At 35.9% G+C, this 23,645-nt stretch overlaps 2 protein-coding genes across 3 annotated transcripts in view; one reads left to right on the top strand and one right to left on the bottom strand.

Annotated features, from left to right (window-relative positions):
* The window catches only part of Bcat (Branched chain amino acid transaminase), a 66,654-nt gene extending 44,144 nt beyond the window's left edge, over positions 1 to 22,510 (top strand). For both annotated transcript variants that reach the window (XM_074185695.1, XM_023163197.2), the window contains 3 exons: positions 13,431 to 13,737; positions 17,061 to 17,215; positions 21,952 to 22,510. In XM_074185695.1, the coding sequence (XP_074041796.1) occupies positions 13,431 to 13,737; positions 17,061 to 17,215; positions 21,952 to 22,140 (651 nt within the window). In that variant the 3' untranslated portion in view covers positions 22,141 to 22,510. The remainder of the gene's footprint in view (positions 1 to 13,430; positions 13,738 to 17,060; positions 17,216 to 21,951) is intronic.
* Positions 11,162 to 11,906, bottom strand: LOC141487473 (uncharacterized). The gene is made up of 2 exons (XM_074186558.1): positions 11,704 to 11,906; positions 11,162 to 11,618 (listed from the first exon to the last, which is right to left on the bottom strand). The coding sequence occupies exons 1-2, from the start codon at positions 11,814 to 11,816 to the stop codon at positions 11,162 to 11,164; spliced, it is 570 nt and encodes a 189-aa protein (XP_074042659.1). The 5' UTR covers positions 11,817 to 11,906.
* Positions 22,511 to 23,645: the final 1,135 nt, after the last annotated feature.

The following is a 23,645-nucleotide window of genomic DNA, read 5'->3' as shown; positions in this document are numbered from 1 at the left end:
AAGTACGTTCACATTCAGTAAATTATGTATATTATCACACCGTTGATCGTATTTTTTCGTATTCAAATTGAAATTAATATGGGAATGATCAGAATGGTACTAATCTATTTATGTTTTGATTTTCGTGAAATTATTTTCCAGCAGCTTGACTGCATTAACCATTATCAGTTCTAGAAACATGTGGATTCGTTTCCCGATGGCATTCCAGTATAGCTACCAAAATTTTTCTATCGCAGTTGTCAGTTGATTGGTAAAACCACCAACACTGACATAAAAACGTGGCAAGTTGACTTGGGTGTCACACCAATAGGTGGTTCCACGTATGTCTCGTTTATGATGTTATTTTTATCAAGTACTGGTTTTGGTTATTCACATTTTGTCTTCAATCGAGGGCCACTACCTGGTACTGACGATTCCCAACAGGCTGAAACAGATGTCTACCGTTGAAGCACTCCGTTGCTTGAATAGACAGCTGTTGTAAATATTAATAACTATACAGGTATCTCACTCAGTCATCTTTATTTCTTCGTACTGGTAAGTCCTAGAAAACCAAAATTTGGATATAGGTGCTTCTCAGGTCTTAGATGCGCACTAAGCAAGGATTTCCAGACATTCCAATTGCCCCTCCCGTGGGGATAAAAGGGACGCGTTTACATATGAACATTACCTTTTCATCACTGTTTCTCTGTACCGCTATATTTTCGGAGGCTGACATTTTGTATGTAGGTTCGTTTTATGTTGTAGATGTGCAATAACGATTTTTTAAAATTTTCTAACTGGGGCGACATTTGCGTGGAAAAGGGGCGTTCATAAAATACAGTTACTTTTCGTCACTGTTTCTCCGCTCCTATCCCTATATTTTAGGAAGCTGAAATTCTGTCTGTAGGTTTGTTCCATATTGTAGATATGCAATAAGAAAGGATTTTTTAATATCTCAACTGGGCGCCCCCACTGGGGATAAAAGGGCGTCTATCAAACATAATTATATTGCCATCACTCTTTCTCAATGCCCTTAAATTTCCAGTGGGTGAATTTTTATTTAGTATCAGCATTACACCCGTGCGAAGCCTAGGCGGCAGTGTTTGTTCAAACCGAATCACGTGACAGCTGTCAGTGTCAATTTATTTGTTGTCTCTCTCTCTTTGTTCTTCAACCACATAGCTTTTACCGGTAATCCATAATTTTAAAACAAATAACGATTTTTAATAAGTGAATTCAAATAATCTTTCTTATATCAGTGAGGGGTCAACCTCTTTCAATGTAGTGACTTATTTTATTGTATTAACATATTTCAATTGTTTAATAATAACTTTCTTTTCAACACGGCCATCCTCACTAACAGTAAGTTGAGCCCTTTGTAATAATTTGATATTGTACCATCATCATACAAATTTTGTAGCTCTTCTTTGAAGATGATAATACATTTTTTCGAAATATTGAAATAACTTGTGTCATAAGAGTACATTTTCGTTCTGCAGGAAATTTCACCCTTCTCCATGTAGGGTTTTGTTGGTATATACCAAGATGTTATGCCAGAAATAACGTCAAAATGTTTATATACTCAAGCATACACATTTTTAATGTAAACTCAGTTTGATAGTCTTTTTTGTTTTGGAGATGTTTGGAAAATAGTTTTTCTTCAGTGACTGAACATAACCTTTTTTTCTAATTGAATCGAAACTCAACAGTTTCTTTGTGATTTTTTCAAATGAATCAATCAATATTTCATTCAAGAATAAGTTCTTCTTGATGATTCGAAAGTCATAACAAAAATATTTTAACAAAAACATCCTCAGTGAAATTACATAATGGAAAAAGTTTGAAGTGAATCAATATATTCTAAAGATCAATCTTCTTTGGAATATGGAAGAAAGAAAGAAAGATCGTTCAGCAGACTCATTCTGAATAAAGTAAAATCTCTCACAGGACATAATAATAAATTAAAATTATTGAAACACTTTCTTAAGAATGGAATTCTGCAAAACAGTAAATCGCTGAGTTGGTTAAATCCTATAATAATACATCGTGAAATCTATAAAATAACGAATATAACGTTTTCTTTGAAAACAACAATGGAATAATATAGTTTTCCATAGTTCTGCATTTTTAGGAATAAAAAAAAAGCATGGCGAAATCAAATGGAAAATGAAATATAAGATAGTCCATTTGAAAAAATGAAAAAAAAGTTTTCAAGTTCAGATTCATTGAGTATTACAAACAAATAGGTTGAATTTTTATTTGATGGTGGATCATTTTCATAACAAAACAAACATTTTGAGTGAGTTCTCTACTCAAAATGGCTACAGATGAATACTATTTTCGTTTTTTTTTTCAAATATGTTTTGAATCGTTTGTGAAATACATTTGAATACATTCATTTTCTGAAAGTAATCTTCTAACCTAATCCGTACCTATATGAAAAGCAATAAGTATCATTCCTTTCGAAACAACATAACTTTGATCCGCCTTGCTTTCACTGGGTGCCCTGTGTTTTGAATAACATTTCAAAGAAGTCCAATGCCTTGATATCTGAAACTTTTATAGTGAACATTTTCTGAAACTTCTAAAAAAACTCGATGTGACGCACACGGTATAATGCCTTTATCCACCTATACTGGTATAAAGTGATTCAGAGTAATTCACAATCAGTAAACAATCGACATCAATGCTAATTGAACCAATTTGATGCAACATTAGTATAGAATATTTAGAGATATACCGAATTGGTTTTTGCCTACAGGTGTAGAGACAGCAACGATATTATTTGCATCCCTCTCGAGTACCTACATGATGCTGATCATTGAGGTTTAAAATATCTATTGAAAACATTTTTTCCACATCAGAAAAAAATAATGATACATGACGACGTTTCTCATTAACACCATCAGTAGATGACAATTTCAGTCACCTTCTGATGATGCTAACGACTTGTTTAGCGAATCACGTCGTTAGCCAGTATTTTTGTTCTGGTGAGGAAAAAGTGATCTCAATAGATTCATTTTACACTAGAGGTTGAAATACTACCTATCAAAATTAGTATCTGAGATTCGGAATACCAAAGCCGTTTCTTGTCAAGAGAAGACGAGACGACGAGAGATGCCTTCTCTCGAGAGAAACGGTATTGTTGTCAAGACGAGAGACGATTTTCTCTTGACTTAGTCGAGACAAGACGAGAGAAGCATTTTTTTGTCTTGTTTCCACAAGCTCCTAAATGTTCCCTAACCATCGCTTTATAACGGGAAATTCTTGTTGAAAATATTGTATTTCAAGGCAGATGTTCAGTGGCATAAACAATTTAGGTATATTCCGCAATTCAAGTTCTCGTCGTAAAAGAATGGAACTAGTACGTTTGCTCTCAAAATTCCCAACCAAACATGTATTCCTAACCTTTTCTGGAAACTGGTTTCTATATTCGTATTATTCTACCTATAATGGATGTTATTGTTGAATCAACCGCTGAAGAACCTCTGAAGAACCTCTTCGATACACAAAGATCGTACGGGACCCTACTGCATCAATCGAAAGAAAGTTGTACCAGATTTTAAAAAAACACCAAGTCTTTTTTTCGGACAAGGAAAGATCATCACTAACACCGCACCACAGTAAGCCCCCTCACTTGTATGGACTACCCAAAATCCACAAGAAGGACGTTCCGCTTAGACCAATCATCAGCTCCAGAGATTCGGCTACTCAAAACTTGTCTAGATTTTTACTTCCCTTAACACAACCATTACAAGGAAAAACATCGTCTTTCGTGAAGAATTCAAGGCATTTTGTCGAACTACTAGGGTCAATTGAGGTCACACATGAAGATCAACTGATTAGTTTCGACGTGGAAAGCCTTTACACCAACGTTCCGGTCGAAGAAGCACTCCAAATCATACAAAGAAAGCTATCCGAAGACGGGAACCTAAAAGAGAGAACGAATCTACCTATAGAAGTAATCATGGAATTACTAGAATGCTGTGTACGTAACTGTTATTTCCAACTGAAGGACGAATTCTTTACACAAGATGAGGGACTGCCAATGGGTTCGCCACTTTCACCAGTCATAGCCAACATATATATGGAGTGGTTTGAAACTCTAGCCATTGAAGAAGCCCACAAGAAACCGCGAGTCTGGTTGAGATATGTTGACGACACCTTCATAATATGGAACCATGGGAATACTGAACTAGACGCCTTCCTGAAACACATCAACAGCGTGAGACCTTCCATCAAATTCACAATGGAGAAGGAACTCCACAACGAATTGCCATTCTTAGACGTTTTGGTGAAGAGGACCGACACTAAGTGGGAAACATCTGTATACCGAACACTCACTCATACGGGACAGTATCTGAACCACGAATCCAACCACTATCAATTGACTAAAAGAGGAATCATCAAGACTCTATTAGACCGTGCTTTTGGGCTCTGTAATACGAAGGAAGGTCTCGAGAAGGAACTAGACATCATCAAAAATGATCTTCAACGGAATGGCTACTCCAAAGCGATGGTAGAAAAAACTTTGGCTAGAAGATAGCAGGAGCCTCGCCAGGAAGAGAAGCCGTCACAACCATTGCTTGCACTTCCCTACATCAGAGGATTATCGGAGAGAATAAGAAGAATTGGTCCCAAGTACAACATCAGAACCTGCTTCAGATCCGGTAACACTATCCGCAGCAGCCTCACGAAAACCAGGCCACCAAACGCGGACTGCGATTCCAAGAATTGCATTTACCGGATACCCTGTGAGTGCGGAAAATCCTATATTGGTGAAACTATGAGGCCATTGAATGTTCGCATTGCCGAGCACAAGAAACACACACAGTGAGGGGAAACCAGCAAATCAGGAATAGCAGACCATGTTTGGACCCATCAACACAACATCGAGTGGTCCCAAGCTGAGATCTTGCACAGAGAGGAACATTGGTTTAGGAGAAAATTCAAGGAAGCCGTATACATGTTGTCCAACAACGTATTCAGTCAAGCCAGCGTAGAAATACGCAACATATGGAAACCCATCATCAAGCGAAAAATGGCCAACTCCCGCCGAAACGGTCATCTCCCACGGAACCAGTGAAGCGGAAAATGGATTGCGGGGATAAGTGAAAGTACTCGAATGACCTATAAATAGTCATCTCTCGGAGGAATCAGTCCAGTCATCACCCAAAGACGATTGTAGATACTAACAATCGAAACGTCGTGAACTAACGTGACTTGGAATCTCTTCACTTTTTATTTTCTTTCTTTTTTCATTTCTTTATTTTTATTTATTCAATTGTTCTATTTTTACTTGTATTTCATTTCACTATTATTTCATTTCAGGTTTATTTTGGTTAATATAATTATTATTTTCAGCTCTCTCATTTTTAATTCTTCTTTTTTAGTTGTTTCAGGGATTTCAAATAATTTTATATAGTAGACAATGGAACTCCGAACTAGTGAAATGAATCCCGTTGATGATCATTTCTTGTTGAGTCGAATCACTTTTTTTGAAAACTTCAGCACATTGAACTGAATCTTGTTTTCCAAACATTTTAAAGACTGTTGCTTTACCCCTCCTGTAAAATGCAGACGTCGTATCACAGCCAGTTATTGCTTGTAAAAATAGTACATGATTTTGACTCTTTGCAAAAGTAAATAAACTTTTTGACGAATATATTTCGGTTTGACTTTGAGCTTTTTCTAGGTCTAGAAAGAAAATAGTTTTTTAGGGTGGAGTTCGAGCAATAAGAAGTACGAGTAAGTCTACATCTTCACCAACAACAATAGTTCTATTTGTCATATTAAATTGCTCTATAGATGTTTCAATAATCAGTACGTCAGCATCGTTATTAGCCTGTTTAACCAATATATTTTCGCCAATAAACTTATCCTTCAACATTGAAATGAACTGAAATTTGTTGTATTTGCAAGAAATTTCTGTTGACTGGTAGGAACTGTCATAAGTTCATCAAATAGAATATCTGAAGATGAATATGTTGCTAAAGTTCGACGACGTTGTTCTCCAGCTTTAATATTTCTCGTGCAATCATCATAGCCATCAAATACGACCGTAATTTTGGCACCAAAATGTCTACGTACATACTGAACGTATTTATCTAAAATAATGCTAAGTGTTTCTTCACTATCCCACACAACACGATGTAGTAAGTATCCGCCGTCAATGATGTATATCGTATTAGTATTGTTAATTTCAATATTGACCTGTTGGAAACAATCGTAAATGGCAGACTTCTGTGTTTTACGCATCCCGAGGTCATCAAACAACGATAAAGGGTAGGGAGCCAATTCATATTCAGAATTTGATTTGAATATTTGTTTCAGGAGGACTTTCTTTCAGTTTGTGTCTGAAAGTTACTTCTTTGCATGATCTACACATCCATGTATATAGTTACTTATTTTCAAATTGATTACTTCCTTTCTTTCTTTGGAATATTCTCTCATCCATTTTTTTTGTATCAGATGGAGTAGTAGAAAGTCAAAAACTTTCTTTCCCAAAAATATTCAGATTATTTCTCAATTTCATCTTGAAATGTTGCAGTAATATTCATGTGCTGGAATAATACAGGGTCAACAGGTACTTTTTCTTCGTGAACTTTTTTAGTATTACTCATTGCTAAAAGAGGAACAACTTTGCGCGTTTAAATTTAATATCATTGAATGTTAGTCCTGTTATTTTCGCCATAGAGGCGACACCACTTGCAATAGATATAATTTTGTTCACCTCTGGAAAAGGTTCATTTATTGAGAACCACTCTAAAAGTTTTCGAATGTCTTCAGTATCTTTTTTCACTCTTTTATTTATGCATATAATGACGATTACAACTTTTACAACTTTTTGACTAGTCGTATCTCAAAAACGGTGGCTCTAAGAAAAAAAAGTATCGATGTATTTTTTGTAGAGAATTTTATGACCTACAATTTTTATCTAGAGTTATTTTATGATGGAACTTACCGTTTTCCTGAAAATCGCGAAAAACCAATTTTTTTTCGAGATTTTTGACCTTTGACCTCGAATAAATTGTTTTCCAGGCATCGCAATCATTCGGAATTTTGAAATCTTATTTTTAACTATGTTTTGAACAATTACACGAATTTGCAGCTTGTTGTAAATTTATGTACCTTCACTCTTATTTTTTAGTTCAATTTGACCGGACTATCTAAACATATTAGGGTTTTCGTCATTGTAGTAGTGGCAGTTATGTCTGTTAACTAATCCGTTGTTATGAAAAGTTGACTCATCGGAAAAAAGCACATAGGTAATCAAAAATATTTTCTTCATCATCAAACTTTTCTAAAACCCATAAACAAAAATTCAGTCATCGATCATAATCTTATTCAAAAAGCTGTTAGTGTAGGTAGTTGAATGCGATACGGGTGGAATTTGTAATTTTGAATTATTCTTTGGATACTCTGTCTGCTTATTCCAGTTGTTTCACATATTTTTCGTTGACTTGTGTGAGGGTGTTCAATTAGAGATAACATTACTAAATATTCATTTTTCTCATTTCCAGTAACCGGTTTTTGCCATTCTTGCATATTATAAGATATACCGCCTGTTCTTCGGAAAAGCTGCAACAACTTTTCCAATGAACGCTTGTTAGGATGACTCCTTTAGGCATATACTCTTGACGCTAATTAACAGTTTTCTTTACACTCATCGATTAACAAAATCATATCAATTCGTTCTTCCTGGGGATTAGTTCTCATTTTACAATATTTCAAAATGACAATATTTCAAACTGGTTAAAACAATCATAATGGTTTGAATAACAAGTTGTGTCACTGTCAAATACTTTTTGTTTCTTGATAGTAATTAACGTCATCTAGGCCAGAGCCTACTATTATTGAAAAAAATGTAGAATAGGTTTTATAGGCAATCGTAGGTGTATGTTTTTATTCACCCCATATTGTAATTTTGGTATTTATTCCACTATGAAGTCTAATATATTTGCTAAGAAACAAGCGAATATAACATATTTTGCCTCAATAATTAAGTCACGTGCATTTTTTTATTTTGAAGAATGCCAGAAATGGCAATTAATTTTAGTTTTTACATTTCCCTCATTTTACTTTAGATACTTATTTGAAAAAAAATAAACTTGTGTTTCTAGCGAATCTACGTATTCTTCAATAAAAAGGTGTTTAAAACGCTTTTTAGGCTTTTCATTACAATAGAGCGTGTTTCATTTTGAAGTTAAAAAAATGACTCATAAGTAGAATATAAAAACGTGTCTTCTGTAAAAAGCAGAAGAGATAGGTATAGGAAACCCTAATATAGTTTTGCAGGGAATCTACTCCTGCGTCAAATTACGCCACTGAATACGGGGTGTTGCATTCAACTTTAATTGAATGTGTGTCCAAATTTTGAGGCAATTTTTTTGGCCACTCGGAATGATATTGCATTAAAAATTTCATGTGGTAGTTAACTTCAACCTTTGAGCTAAGCAGTACATTTGATCACGAGATACTCGTTACACGTTACGGGGTAAAAACGGAAAATATAGGGTGTTCCATAAGAAGAAATATAACTTTGGGAGTCACCCTGTATATTTCAAAATAATTTTGGAATTAGCTCCTCATGGACCCACATATAACTATGCTGAAAGTTTTTCCCTAACTCTCTTTATTTCTCGTTGAAATATATATATATATATATATATATATATATATATATATATATATATATATATATATATATATATATATATATAAAATCTAGAAAGGTTAATGCAGTCAAGCTGCTGGAAAATAATTCCATGAAAATCAAAAAATAAATAGATAAGTACTCTTTGATCATTCCCATATTGATTTCAATTTAAGAGCCACCGGTATACAGCTGTTTCAGCCTATTGGGCATCGTCAGTACCGGGCAGGCGGTCCTCGATTGAAGACAAAATGAGAAAAAACCAAGAAAGTACTTGATAAAAATAGCTGCGTAAACGCAAGCGAAACATAAGTGGAACCACCTATTGGTGTGACACCCAAGTCAACTTGGGAATGATCAAAGAGTACTTATCTATTTATTTTTTGATTTTCATGGAATTATTTTCCAGCAGCTTGACTGCATTAACCTTTCTAGATTTCATATCATTTCTAGAAACATGTGGATTCGTTTTCCGATGGCATTTCAGGTTAGCTTCCCAAATTTCTGCTACCGCAGTTGTCGGTTGATTGGTCAAACCACCAACACTGACATAAAAAACTTGGCAAGTTGACTTGGGTGTCACACCAATAGGTGGTTCCACTTATGTTTCGCTTGCGTTTACGCAGCTATTTTTATCAAGTACTTTCTTGGTTTTTTCTCATTTTGTCTTCAATCGAGGACCGCCTGCCCGGTACTGACGATGCCCAATAGGCTGAAACAGCTGTATACCGGTGGCTCTTAAATTGAAATCAATATGGGAATGATCAAAGAGTACTTATCTATTTATTTTTTGATTTTCATGGAATTATTTTCCAGCAGCTTGACTGCATTAACCTTTCTAGATTTCATATCATTTCTAGAAACATGTGGATTCGTTTTCCGATGGCATTTCAGGTTAGCTTCCCAAATTTCTGCTACCGCAGTTGTCGGTTGATTGGTCAAACCACCAACACTGACATAAAAAACTTGGCAAGTTGACTTGGGTGTCACACCAATAGGTGGTTCCACTTATGTTTCGCTTGCGTTTACGCAGCTATTTTTATCACGTACTTTCTTGGTTTTTTCTCATTTTGTCTTCAATCGAGGACCGCCTGCCCGGTACTGACGATGCCCAATAGGCTGAAACAGCTGTATACCGGTGGCTCTTAAATTGAAATCAATATGGGAATGATCAAAGAGTACTTATCTATTTATATATATATATATATATATATATATATATATATATATATATATATATATATATATAAATATATATATATATATATATATATATATATATATATATATATATATATATAATATATATATATATATATATATATATATATATATATATATATATATATATATATATATATATATATATATATATATATATATATATAAATAAATAGGGTGTTTGGTAGCTGGGTGCAAACCTTTAAGGGGGTGATACACTAGCCCATGTAGAACATATTCATACAAACATTTTTATTTTCTAGCGCGTTTTTGATTTTTAAGGGAACTTTTACGAGTTTTAGTACAAAAACCCAGAATTGGTCAATTAAATGCTAATAACTAATAACAGAAATGTCCGGTTTTTAAAATTTATTTTCGTAGTCTTATGTGTCCCCAATCGTACTAAAGTAGTTTGAAGCACCATTGTGTCCAAAAAAGTTATGTACAGAGCATTTAAACTTTACAAAAAAAGAAAGAAAATAAAAAATCTGACCTTTGATGCCAATTAAAGAAATAAATAAAATACATACAGATATTCAGACACCTTTGAAAACATGCTTAGTTATTGCTCTTTCGTTTAAGGTATCATTTACCTAGCTAAGTCTTAAACTTTTTTAATTAGGGTACCTGAACCAGTTAAAGGTCGTAAATATGGATTTTTGTGGAATTGAAGAAAAATATGTTTTGTACTGTAAAAATTTATTGTTGGTGTTCAAAATATCCTCCACCATTGCGTATACACTTTCTACAACGATTTCGTACTTCAGTTGTGGTTACTTTCATTTGCATTTCCTGTTTCATAATTTCAAACGCTGCCTCTATTCGCTGAAGTAATTCTTCTCTCGTGGTGATTTCTGTTGTGTATACGAGTTCTTTCACCCGACCCCACACACAAAAATCCAACGGAGTCAGGTTGGACGATCTGGCAGGTCAGGGGATGGGTCCGTCTCTCCCGATCCAGTTGCCAGGAAAACAGCGGTTCAGGTGTTCGCGGACGCTTACAGCTCAATGTGCTGGGCATCCATCTTGATGAAATGTGATCGGCCTGTCCGTGTCCAATATTGGCACTTCGGCATCATAGAGTGACATTGGCAAGTTGTTTATCATGAATTCGAGGTAATTTTGTCCATTCAAATTGTCAGGCAAAATGTGTGGGCCAACCAATGTGCGTCCGATGACCCCAGCCCACACATTTATTGAAAATTGTCTTTAGAAAGAAATCTGAAACAAAAATGCAATAAAATTAGTTAATTTAGGTAATTAAACACGTGTTGAACATGAATAATAAAATAATGATGATGAAAATCATTTATTTACCTGTTTTTCCCAATTTGGATTGCTGTCCTTATCAGCCCATTCATGAAGGTTGTGGAAATTAGTAATTCCTTCCCTGGAGAACTTCGATTCGTCAGTCCAGAGGGTGGACTTTAAGAACCGCGCGTCGTCAATATCTGCGTTTAGCAAAAAACGGCAGAACCGTATCCGTCTCGCCGGATCCGTTTCCTTCAAGCCGTGCACACTCGTGTCGTAAAACGGATATTTCTTTCCGTTGTGCATCGTACTCCACACTTTCCATATCGAAAGGTTTAAATCTCTCGCTACAACTCTGATGCTAGTGGTAGGATCCGCTTCGAAGGCTGCGAGAATTTGCTCCTCAACATTGACATTATGTCTTCCTGGATTTACTGCAGGTTCAGCATGATGAATACCAGATTCAGACAGCCTACGATATGTGTTGGAAAACACACGGACGTTAGGCACCCTGCAATAAAATAACTCATTTTTAACGTCTTTTGAAGGTGAAAATGGCAAAATTTAACTACCGCTACAATTAGAAATTAATTTACCTGCGGTTCGGGTAACGTTCTTGGTACAAACGTCGTGCCAGAGATGCGTTACCATCAGCTCTGCCATACATAAAAATGATATCGGCTTGTTCATGACTCGTAAACTCAGCCATGGCAGCACACACAACAAAAAGTTCGATAGTCCAAAATAAACAACACCCGCAGGAGCGAAAGGCTACAACTGAACACGGTAAATTACAAAAATGTGGAACACAAAACCAACGTCTACTCGCAACTCGAAAGGGCTAGAGAACTTGTTTGGCCAACCAAACCGACCCGGCGAGGGGTCCAAGATGATTACTCAACTCAGGTACCTAAAAATTGATAAACTCAAAAGCAAGTTTATGGCCCTAGCATAAGGTCTAAATCATAACAACAGAATGCATTCCAATTAATGACTAGCTTCAGGTCAAATTCTTTATTGTAAAATGCCACCGGCACCGGCCTTTGTTCAGTTTTCTCTTCTTTCAAGTTGGGCTAAGTTTCTTATTATTCCATGTAAGTCTAAAAATAATATCGCATATTGCTTTAGGATTTTCGTTCAAAGGTTTTTGAGCTGAATTTCATTTAAATTACTTTTTTTTTAATTTTTCAAATATTCATATTTACGACCTTTAACTGGTTCAGGTACCCTAATTAAAAAAGTTTAAAACTTAGCTAGGTAAATGATACCTCAAACGAAAGAGCAATAACTAAGCATGTTTTTAAAGGTGTCTGAACACCTGTATGTATTTTATTTATTTTTTCAATTGGCATCAAAAGTCAGATTTTTTATTTTCTTTCTTTTTTTGTAAAGTTTAAATGCTCTGTACATAACTTTTTTGGACACAATGGTGCTTCAAACTACTTTAGTACGATTGGGGACACATAAGACTACTAAAATAAATTTAAAAAACCGGAAATTTCTGTTGAGATTCGAAGTTATTAGGATTTGATTGACCAATTTTGGGTTTTTGTACTAAAAATCGTAAAAGTTCCCCTAAAAATCAAAAACGCGCTAGAAAATAAAAATGTTTTTATGAATATGTTCTACATGGGCTAGCGTATCACCCCCGTAAAGGTTTGCACCCAGCTACCAAACACCCTGTATATATATATATATATATATATATATATATATATATATATATATATATATATATATATATATATATATATATATATATATATATACATATATATACATATATAAAAGTAAATATCGAATTTATTCCATACTTTGCGGACACACTGTATATATTTTTTTTGTTAATAAACACAACTCGTCTAATAATTCTGAAGATACGAATAAACACTTTTTCTAACTAGAACTCCATACTATTACCTTAGAAGAAATGTATTATGAATGTTGTCGCTTACCTCATTAAAATTTCAATCAAATATTTTTTACTCTGAAAAAAAATGATTCAGATTTGTTTACATCCATACAACGTCGGAAAGGGAAGTATCGCTTTAAAAGAAACATATTATGGAAACTTCATCATGATGGTATCCATCATTTTCAAAATGAAAATCTTTGTTTCATTAACTTATACGAAATGATCGTTTACCAGGTCAGTTGATCCAGTATATTATTAGTTCTTGGTGAATCATTGACTAGGTACAGAATTTTTAAAGATACATCATCATAACTGAAGTTGACATATTCATTTTATTACAATTTTCAATAAAATATTACAATTCTCTCATGAATCTGAGATTATTAATGAAATTTAATTGATTTTCAGGGAACGTTGGGTGTCCAACAAAGTGATTCAGCTCTGCTTTATACCATATTGTGTCCGGTTGGTACTTATTGGTCAGATGGTCAAGAAGAATCCATAGCGTTACTTGCAGATCCAAGATATGCACGAGCGTGGCCAGGTGGTTGTGGAAGTAGTAAACTGGGATCTAATTATGGTCCAACAATCAGAATACAAAGTAAAGCTAATAAACGAGGGTACCAACAGGTATTGTGGTTGTACGGTCCACAACATTATGTTACAGAAGTAGGAACTATGAATATTTTCATGGTTTATGAAGATGAAAATCAAGGTTAGTGAATCAAAACAAAAAAACATAAATTACGGTATACAGGCCAGTTTTTTAGCTGATACCACTATATTGCTATCTCGGAAACGGTAAGTCATACAAGGACGTTTGAATGGAACAAAACTTGCCTCTTCACGAATACAATCACCAACCGTTTCTGGATATTTTCAAGAAACAGAAAATGGCAGATTCTATGTTTTTGCTCTACCGCCTCCATTTTCAATAATATCAAAAAATGACAAGGGATTTTTTTGCACCATTTCATGTTTTTCATAATCTGGTTTAACCCATCTTTCAATGCGATGTTTCGTTCATTGAAATCCGTCATTAATATATTCATTCTATATATGGATCTGTATGTTTTTTATGCATTTTGGTAGTTATTGTAATTGAAAATTCATTGATATATGTATGCAACATATTTATTTCTCGACGTTTTTCCTGAAAACACATCATCAATATTCTATTATTTCTCCGAATGTTGCTGAAATCCAGAGTCCTTCGGTCAGTGATGTCATTCATTGAGATCCTAAATATTTATTTTCACTGAAATCCAAATAGATTTCTCTCAGGGTTGTCTTCAAAAAGAGAAACCAATAATATTTGTATCAATACCAACCCATTCATAATTTCAAAATATCTTTTGAAAATTTGTAACTACCCAAATATTTCTGTTTAGAAAATGAATATATCAACAACTATTAACTAATAAAAAACTGTATCAAAAAAGTCCTAGATGATATTCAGGAGAAACATGATAAGTGAATGTTAATGTCAAGTTAATTGTAACTCAAAATAAAATATTTATTCAATTTGGTGAGCAATTTAAAGGGAATAGCATGAATTCTTCCAATGACGAAAATGTGGATACGCTTTTGGTTTATTCGAGATGTTTGAGAAATGCTACCAAATCTCTGGCAATGTATCAGGAATTGTATCCTAAACGTTGGCAAAATAATCATAGATATTTCGAAAATAATTTACGAAATTAAGGATTCTTTGAAAAATCCTCCAAAAGAAAATGTACGGTTACTGAATGTGGTGGCTACAGTGAAATAGGCGATTTAGGTGAGATCAACAAAAATTCACAATAATGATAAAGTTACATTCAATTGATTTAGGATTTGTGGAAAAAAGAAAAAATTGAGAACATGGAAGTTTCCCTGGGGGAGATTGCTCATGATTTGGCCATATCCACTACGTCTGAACGGAAAATTTTGAAGAAAAATGAATTCAAGCTTTATCAAGTCAGGAAAGTACATCATTTGCGTTTGACGGACTTCAACAGGAGAAAATTTTTTTGTAGATGGCTCATTAGAAAATTTCGCCAAAATAATGAAATTTGCAAAAAAAATGTGGTGTGACGAAAGTAGATTTACCAATAACGGATGGTTCAACAGAAATATACATTATAACTGTCGATAAGAAAATGAATATTTACATAGAGTTACCAATTTTCAAAAGAGATATGGTGTTAATGTTTGGCTTGGTGTTCTTGATAACAAAATTATTGGCCTCCACCTTTTTAAAACATTTCTGATCGAAGAATTATACTTGGACTTCTTATCAAGGACTCTAATTGAGTTTCTAGAAGATTTGCTACTCAGCCTAATAAGAAAATATGAGTATTTCCAACACGACGGAGCTCCACCACATCGCAGTTGAATGTGCAGAGATTCCCTTGATACAACTGTGCCAGGTAGATGTATAGGAAATAATGGTCCCATTGAATGGCCATGTTCAACGGACCTTTTTCTTCTAGATTTTTCATTGTGGGGCTTCATGAAAGATAAAACATTCAGAACAAATATTGAGGAATTGAAAGATTTAATCAGGGAGCCTGATTGGCAATCATTCCACAAATGTTAAAGAACTGTCACAAGCACACTATTTCTAGAGCGAGTATTTGTTTGAGAAATGATGGAAGATAATTTGAACATTCAATGCGGTATCGTGTGAGACGGTAACCCAAAAAATGTAACGTGAGGCATTCCGTTATGATTTATTATTTCGTTACATTCTCTTTCGCAACTGTTTCGTTTTCAACGTGGTGTATTCAATACTATTAACTATGTGATTGTAACGATATGCAGAAATTTGATTTCTCATTGAAAAAAAAATCAAATGATGGAATTTTGATGTAATGTTTTTTGGAAGAAACATTAAGAAATACATATATTGTAATATGTAAATGAATTTGTGGTTTCAATGACTACAAATATGTATACAAAAATATACAGGTTCGTTTTAAACAAATGATATTGATGATGGATTTCATTGAACGAAACGTCGCATTGAAAAATGGGACGAACCAGATTATGGATTCATATCATGTCAGATTCTGCAACCTTTTTTTTCTCATCACGATTTCACAAGTAGTGAAGTACGAAAAAAATATGACTCTCTACAGAAACATTTTGAAACAACACTGATTTCACAAGTCATTGTTCTTTACATTGTAAAGTGGTAATTACGTGATTAGATAAACCTATTTGGTTTTGGTTGCGCGATGAGAGACGTTTAGTTGTATTTTGGGAAATAATATAAGTTTTTCGATATGATTTATGAAGTATGCTGATTAATAAATAAAAGTTCATTTGTGTGTTCTATCAATCTTGAATTTTATGTGGGAATCACTCGAAAACCGAATACCCATTTTTTTTAATAACCAATCGAATATCTTGAGAACTCACATTAGAATTATGCCAGGTACTGAAATATATAAAAAAATACAGGATGTTACTTTTGAACTGAGGAAGTTGATAACAACTTCCGGTTTCATCGAAAATGTTGAAAAAACGTCATTATTTTCATTCGCCATAAAGCACATTGAAAAACCGATATTTGCCAAATTTCAGGATATACATCCTGATATCCTTATATGTCCCAAAATACGGCTAACCGCCGATCATCGTGCTGTCTTCTGTTTGTTAATTCGCATTTGTTGCATCAAATTCCGTGAACATCGTGTACTTTTTCAAAGAATGAATCCTCCCTCATCTGCCACTTTGATATGTTGTTTGATTGGTCTGATTTTTTTTCATGACATTCTGAAATTTAGCTCTTGTTTATTCATCAATAGATAATTGTGCTTATTTTCATTTGATAAAGCATAATAAAAAACCTACAAAATATGAAATACAGCTGTAAATTGTTACTACTGTAATATTTTACTATCTAAGTCACCTACCTTTGATAAATATGAAATTTTGACGTATCCTACATCATTTTCATGACAGAAAATGATTCAGTGGATAATATATTATTAAAATAAATCACGTTACCAAATACCAAAAGTGATTACATAATGTTCTCTCAATTTCCAGATAAGGTACTGGTTACTCCACCACTGAATGAATTGATTCTGCCAGGTGTAATTCGACATTCTGTCTTAGAATTGGTTAGACAGTGGAGAAAAATCAGAGTTGAAGAGCGAATGTTCACAATGACAGAATTGTTGAAATATCAAAGATCTGGAAAAGTGAGTATTGATAGTCATATTTTATCTAATTTTTACTAAAGGAATCTAATATGATGATCTAAAGAAGGAAGAATGATTATTTGTGTGTTTTCAGTGAGTAAACTCCGAAACCATCTGGATAGATAGGAAGCTACATTATCAGGGAGTGTAATGAAAACTCCAACAATAATTTTGAAGTATCACAAAATTGCCCATAAAAGTCATTATTTGACGTGCATATAACACTGATCACCTTGTTGTTCAGATTCAGGTATGGAGCAGAGCAAAAGTATTGCAATAGATACCCGACCTGCCGGTAATGAATACTTGATTGCTGTGACATTCTAGTCAATTATGTTTGGATTAGCTTCGATGTCCAGTTGAGAGTCGTTGTCCCGGTGTTCTTTCTCTCGCTCCTCTACAGGCAGCACTGCACGCACTGTAGCCGTTGTGTACTGGCTTTGGGGGTTGAGGCTGAGCTGCTAAATCGATTCCCCACAAAGAAGCCAGTTAAGGAGTTTCTGACTTTGGCCAAAAGCCTGACGTATAAAGGCTAATCACGCTTATGGCGAATTTGATCTTTATTCAGCCTAGTGGTTGTATCCATATAGGCTATGAGCCTGGCGGGGTAGAGGCCTCAATGACCGCCAGGCGTTTCATTACAATCGCTTCCTTATCAGGGATGCACACCTGCAGCTCATTGTGGAACTGCTCGGCGTGAACCCTTCGTGTAGTCGTGTAGTCTGATACCCTTGTATCAGACTACACGAATTTTGGAATGAATGCAATTAATGCAATGCTGCCTGTATCGTACTCCACATGTTTGTTTGTGTCGCAGTAAGGCATACTGTGGTCCACTTTTATGTTCACATTCCTTACGTTGGTGTAGATCCAATGTTGCCTGAGGGGGATTCTTATGGCTGGCTTAAAACACAGTCGCAAATTTTGGACTGGATAATCCTCCTCTTAGCTTTATCGGGCCGGAACCCGGTGTTTTCTGTCTTCCTGGGCTGTTAGGAAGCTTACTCCCAGCTGGATGTTGGCTGGTCGTGGTTAGTAGTTGTCATGATCAGCTTCAATTTCTTCCCATTCGAAGATGGTGTAGCTGATTTGAGTTCTCCTCCTTTCTTCATGTTGTAGTAGACTAATGTTTGAAGCCTATAGGGCGACCTGGTGCTTTCTGGGCTGCCTAGCTGGAACTCAGGTGAGTGTAGGGGATGAGTTATCAATACGGAGTTCACTCCCCAGTCAGTAGCTAAGCAGCTGACAGGCAACACTTCGATGATATTCAAAAATCCCGGAAATTATGTTTGAACACTCCGGCCTGTACTGAGGATTTCACACTTGAAAGTTCTTATCAGAACGCCAATAATAAACTGACTGTTAGGTTACTTGATGTTTGAAATCTTGAGTTACTGCACTGTAGGCATGATTTGAAGCTCACCTTCAATGCACACGGTGACCCACACCACTATACACTAGTACAAACAAACCGGAGATTTTAAAAACGGATCTAGACTTGTGAATTTGAATTTCTCGGGGACGATCAAAACAAGGCCGCTTGAATTTCTTCACGTTGACAGTCGAAAGTCGAAATATCTGTATAAACTTTGCAGCTACTTTCGAGTTATAAGTTCTACGTTGTCTACACTGCGATAAATATGCAGTGCACTGTTGGAACAATTGTAATAGTAAAGAAGAAAGTAATACAAATCATGAAATTATGAAACAACACAATTTATGTAGTACATGAAGAAATGGAGGGTTATTATATGAAAATGTTGGTCATTAGCATCCCAACGAGATTCGACCTCCTTTTCTTTTCGAATCTCGTTTCGCCAAATACGTATTGGAATATGTTGAAAACACTGTGTTTTCAATAAATTCACGCCAAAGGTTTCGGAATCTTTTGTTTCATTGAATTCCATTTCATAAAAACAACCTTTGTGTCGATTCACATATCTTAGCGCAATCTTTATAGGCTCTATACTATTGACTTTCACAACTTTGAAAAATTCAATTGTGAAGTTTGTCGTATAACTTCAATCGAATAGGTTCAATTGTGAAGTTTGTCGTATAACTTCAATCGAATAGGTTCTTATACTTACTAATTCGAAACACATAATCTATTTTGAATCACTTTTTCCACTTTAGCCACACCGCCTCTTGGATTTTCTATACTTTGACAACCTGAGCTCAATGAACGGCACAACCCAATAACCCTGGATGACGTTCGAAGAGCCCTTGTGAGTTCCAAGAACTTTGCTGCTCCAGGCCTAAATGGGCGAAACACTTATTGGTGGAAAATACTATCAAGCACCCACCGGAATCTGGGCAGAGTTTTAAACTCATGGCTGGACAGAGAGCAGCTGATTCCGGATTGGTTTATCGGGGGGCGGACCCTTCTCATCCCTAAAAGCGGAGATTTGTCGATTTCTGAGTATTACAGACCGATAACATGCTCAAATTCGTGTTATGAGTTGTTTACGAGCATCTTATATACACGAATGCTCACCGCAATGGACCGAGTGTTCGAACGGATATATGAGCAGAGAAAGTCGAAGAGAAAAATCGCTGGATTTGAAGAGAACCTGCTCATCGATAGATGTGTAACGCAGGACTCAATACAGTATAGGCGTGACCTCTCTATAGCATTGATCGATTACCGCAAGGCATTTGATGCAACAATGCATGATCTCATCTTGTATTTGCTCAAATGCCTTGCGGTACCCGACAATATAGTGAGATGCCTTGAACAAGTGATACCACTCTGACGGATTTGCTTTACCATAACATCCGGTCAAGCTAGGGTTCAAACAGGGTGGGTCACTTTCAGAAGGGATGTATTTCAGGGGTATTCCCTCAGTTCCCTTCTCTTTTGCATTGCGCTCAGGAATACTCGAGGGAACAACCGTGGCACCTCCGGAAACTTGAGACACAAGGTCACCTATTTGTTTTATATGGATGATCTTAAACTTCTTGCCTCTGGAGAGAAGTATCTCCATCAGTCCATGAGGGTGGTGGAAGAGCACACGCATGCTATCGGTATGAAATTCGGGATAGACAAATGTGCAATGGTACATCTCAAAAGAGGACGATGCGGGAACTACGGAGAGGATGTGCAGCGCATAGATGGAAGCATCCTACACCATCTGGATGCCGGAAAGACGTATACTTACCTCGGAGTGAAACAATGCCACTGTTGTTATCTCACAAGAGATAACAACAGTGAAGAACTATCTTCGCGGTAAGTATCAGAACAAATTTCGACAGATCTGGTCATCGGAACTGTCGGGAAAGAACTGCAACTAATATGTTTGCCGTTCTCTCGTTTGGAGAAGTGAAGTGGACTCGAGGGGAGCTGTATCGACTCGACGTCAAAACCTCAATAATTATGCACCTACATAAGAGTTTTCATCCCAAATCGTCGGTTACAGGGTTGTACTTCCCCCGACAACAGGGAGGCCGTGGACTTTGGAGTTTGGAGTGTCAACATGACTGAATGGTACTGGATGGAGCCTGTTAAGTCGTCAGTAGTTCGGATCCTCTTTTCTGCATGGTCATGGTCCGCGACCATGAGAGAATAGGAATTGAAGCATTTCTCTTTAGGATAGCTACCCGAGCACCTGGTGAACTCGATTTCGACACTGAATGAGGAGATCACAACTCTGTCACAGAGTTGGTCCGTTCAGCAAAAGGCCCACATAAAAGCCGCAGAGATCAGTTCACTTCTGCGGCAGCACAAGGTTAAGCCAATGCATGGGGTCTTCTTCAACAACATTAAAAGCTTTGGCTTATCAAAGCTGGAGTCGGAAAGTGAGGGATTCATCATGACCTGCCAGGATTTTGTCTTCAACACTTTGGTCTGCCGCAGTCACGTGATGAGTATAGAGGTTCCTGACACGAGATGCAGGCTTGCTGCGAGACGTCTGAGACTTTAATGCACTTGCTGTCAGCATGTCCAGTATATACGAGTATAGTCTCAACCTATATCCATCGACATAACGCGGCCCTTAGAGTTATTCATTACCACATACGGTACTCTTGCGGTGTTGACGAGATACCGATGTTGCCCTACGCTCCGGGGAATATTGAATCCGTTGTGGGAAACGAAAAGTGCCGAATTCATTGGAATTATTCGTTTCTTGCCATCTGGCTCATACAAACTCATAAGCCTGATGCAGTCCTTCTCGACCACCGGAGCAAGACGTCATTTCTCGTGGAGTTTCCAGCTCCTGGCGGGACAAATATCTTTCGAAAAGAGGGGGAAATACGGATACAATTTTCTCTTCAAACTCCGCAGACTCTATTCAGACCACTCTGTCAAGATGGTTGTTCTGATTATTGGATTCCATGGTGGAATACTGCCTTCTCTACTCTCGAATCTCAAAATCGGCTTGCCGCATTGAGGTAGAAATTCTCAGCTGGACAGATGCAGAAGGCTGTCATTCTTGTCTCACTGCACTCACTGATCACTCTGGGCACAATGATCACTCACCCTACGGTGTCGGGAGTGGTCGTTGGTTGATAATGCTGGCGTGCCCTCCCGAATGTATTTATTGAATTGAATAACTATTAGCAAGAGGAGTATTGAGAATGATTTTTACAAAATGATGAAAATAACTGAAAAATTAGTGCCCTTATAACAATATATTATGAATGTGTATGTTAAAAAAAAAGGGTTTAATTGAATCAAAATAACTCGCCTCAGTCATATTATATTTTTGTTGCGTTAAAGTATTGTTTTTTAATTTCAGCTCCTGGAATTTTTTGGTGCTGGTACGGCATGTGTCATCACTCCAGTTTCATCCATTGAATATTTGGGAGAGGTCATAAAAATCCCCACCATGGAACAGAACAATCCACTTTACAAAAAGTTGAGAGACTATTTATCAGATATACAATACGGACGAATAGAGCATCCTTGGGCAGTAGTTATATCATAACAGTAGCTCAGTTATTGCAAGTATTTCAGATTTGATTAGGATGTGTATGTGAAGTGTCAAGTGTAGTTTTGTAAAATCTACGTTGATCTAATCAATCTGCATACTGTGGTTGGATGGACTTTGAACCTGTTCATATTTATCACTTAGGGATAAATATGTACCCGTTTCGGAGTAATGCTCGATGGTATTTCAACAGTCTGAGGTCAAAGTACCAGTCAAAGCAGGAATATTAGAAAAATGTTTTTCATTATATCCAATGTTGGATAGATACATTTACTAGCAAATTTGTTTTTTAGGTCACAGGTATATTTGTTAGTTCGACTGTTCTGATGTTATTATGATTTTGAAATTAAACAGGTGTTTCCATGAACTCATTTCAATTTTTTTATGATATCTTGTATATTGGTTTCGAAAAACACCCAGGTTTGTATTCCTTCATAAACATAAACCTCATTCGAAGTAAGATCAAAAATATATTCACTTTAAAGAGCTTGAAACGACTTGGTCATTATATAAAATTTTTTCCACATCAGTAGTGAGAAAAACACGAGTGACTAACTTATAATGTGTGAAATACATAATCATATGAAATTTCAGATACTCCTATAAATATATAATGTATACCTACACATAAAAGTAATATTTTTAATTTGCGTAATTGATGACTTGTTTATTTTGTGGAAATGCATGATCACCTCAATGAAATGAATGAAATCACTATTGTCTAATTTCCGGTCGTGAAAATTGAATAACTATTGGGAATTAGACAAAAGTGTTTTAATGAGCATTCAAAACCATCCACTTTTACGGCCAGATTCATGATTAGAGAAAGGGAACAAAATCCTGACTGGCAGGCCGTGGTCGAATGGAACCTGAAGTACCAAACGTTTCCGTTTGTTACTACGGAAGACATCATCAGTGATATGTGCGTTCACTACTAGAACAAGGGTTAAGCTGCGTCCTCACTGAGTCGACACTGTCGATCGACTCTGTCGATCGACGTTCTCGCCTTGATGTGTAGGTGACACTCGACTTTGTCGATCGACATGTCGATTTATTTTCCATCGATTGTCGGTAAACATAAAAGACCAGTGGACGTGTTTTCGACATTCGATATTCGACAAAACTTTAGTACTCAGTGAATTCTTGCCTTGGTGACATCGTAGCCGTGTGTTTTCGTCGGATTAATGTAATGGGAACAAGAAAAAGTTATAGCTTTTATTGAGGCATACCAACTAAAATCAAATCTATGGGATTCTAAAACCAAAAACTATAAGAACAGAAATTTGACACATGATGCCCTTATGGATATTGCTAAATAATTTAACGTCAAGAAACAAGCGGTAGAACAAAAAATTAGAAATCTTCAAAGTTAATTGGCAAGAGAAGTAAAGAAAATGAAGGACACCAAGAAATCTGGCTCTGGTACGGAGGATGTGTATGAAAGTAAATGGTTTGCTTTTGTAACCATGAATTTTTTTTAGACAAAAATAAGCCCAGGGAGA

The sequence above is a fragment of the Leptinotarsa decemlineata genome, unplaced genomic scaffold (genome assembly GCF_025532065.1).
Source record: "Leptinotarsa decemlineata unplaced genomic scaffold, Ldec_3_MD MMD2_P_RNA_scaffold_2, whole genome shotgun sequence".
In the NCBI taxonomy this organism is placed as follows: domain Eukaryota; kingdom Metazoa; phylum Arthropoda; class Insecta; order Coleoptera; family Chrysomelidae; genus Leptinotarsa; species Leptinotarsa decemlineata.
This window is presented reverse-complemented; position numbering and strand designations above follow the sequence as displayed.

Bases quoted from the DNA above. Each gene is read 5' to 3' on its own strand.
- LOC141487473 (XM_074186558.1), bottom strand. From the start codon at position 11,816: ATGGCTGAGTTTACGAGTCATGAACAAGCCGATATCATTTTTATGTAT. The intron at 11,619-11,703 runs GTAAATTAATTT...ATTTTATTGCAG, and splicing joins GAACGTTACCCGAACCGCAG to GGTGCCTAACGTCCGTGTGT.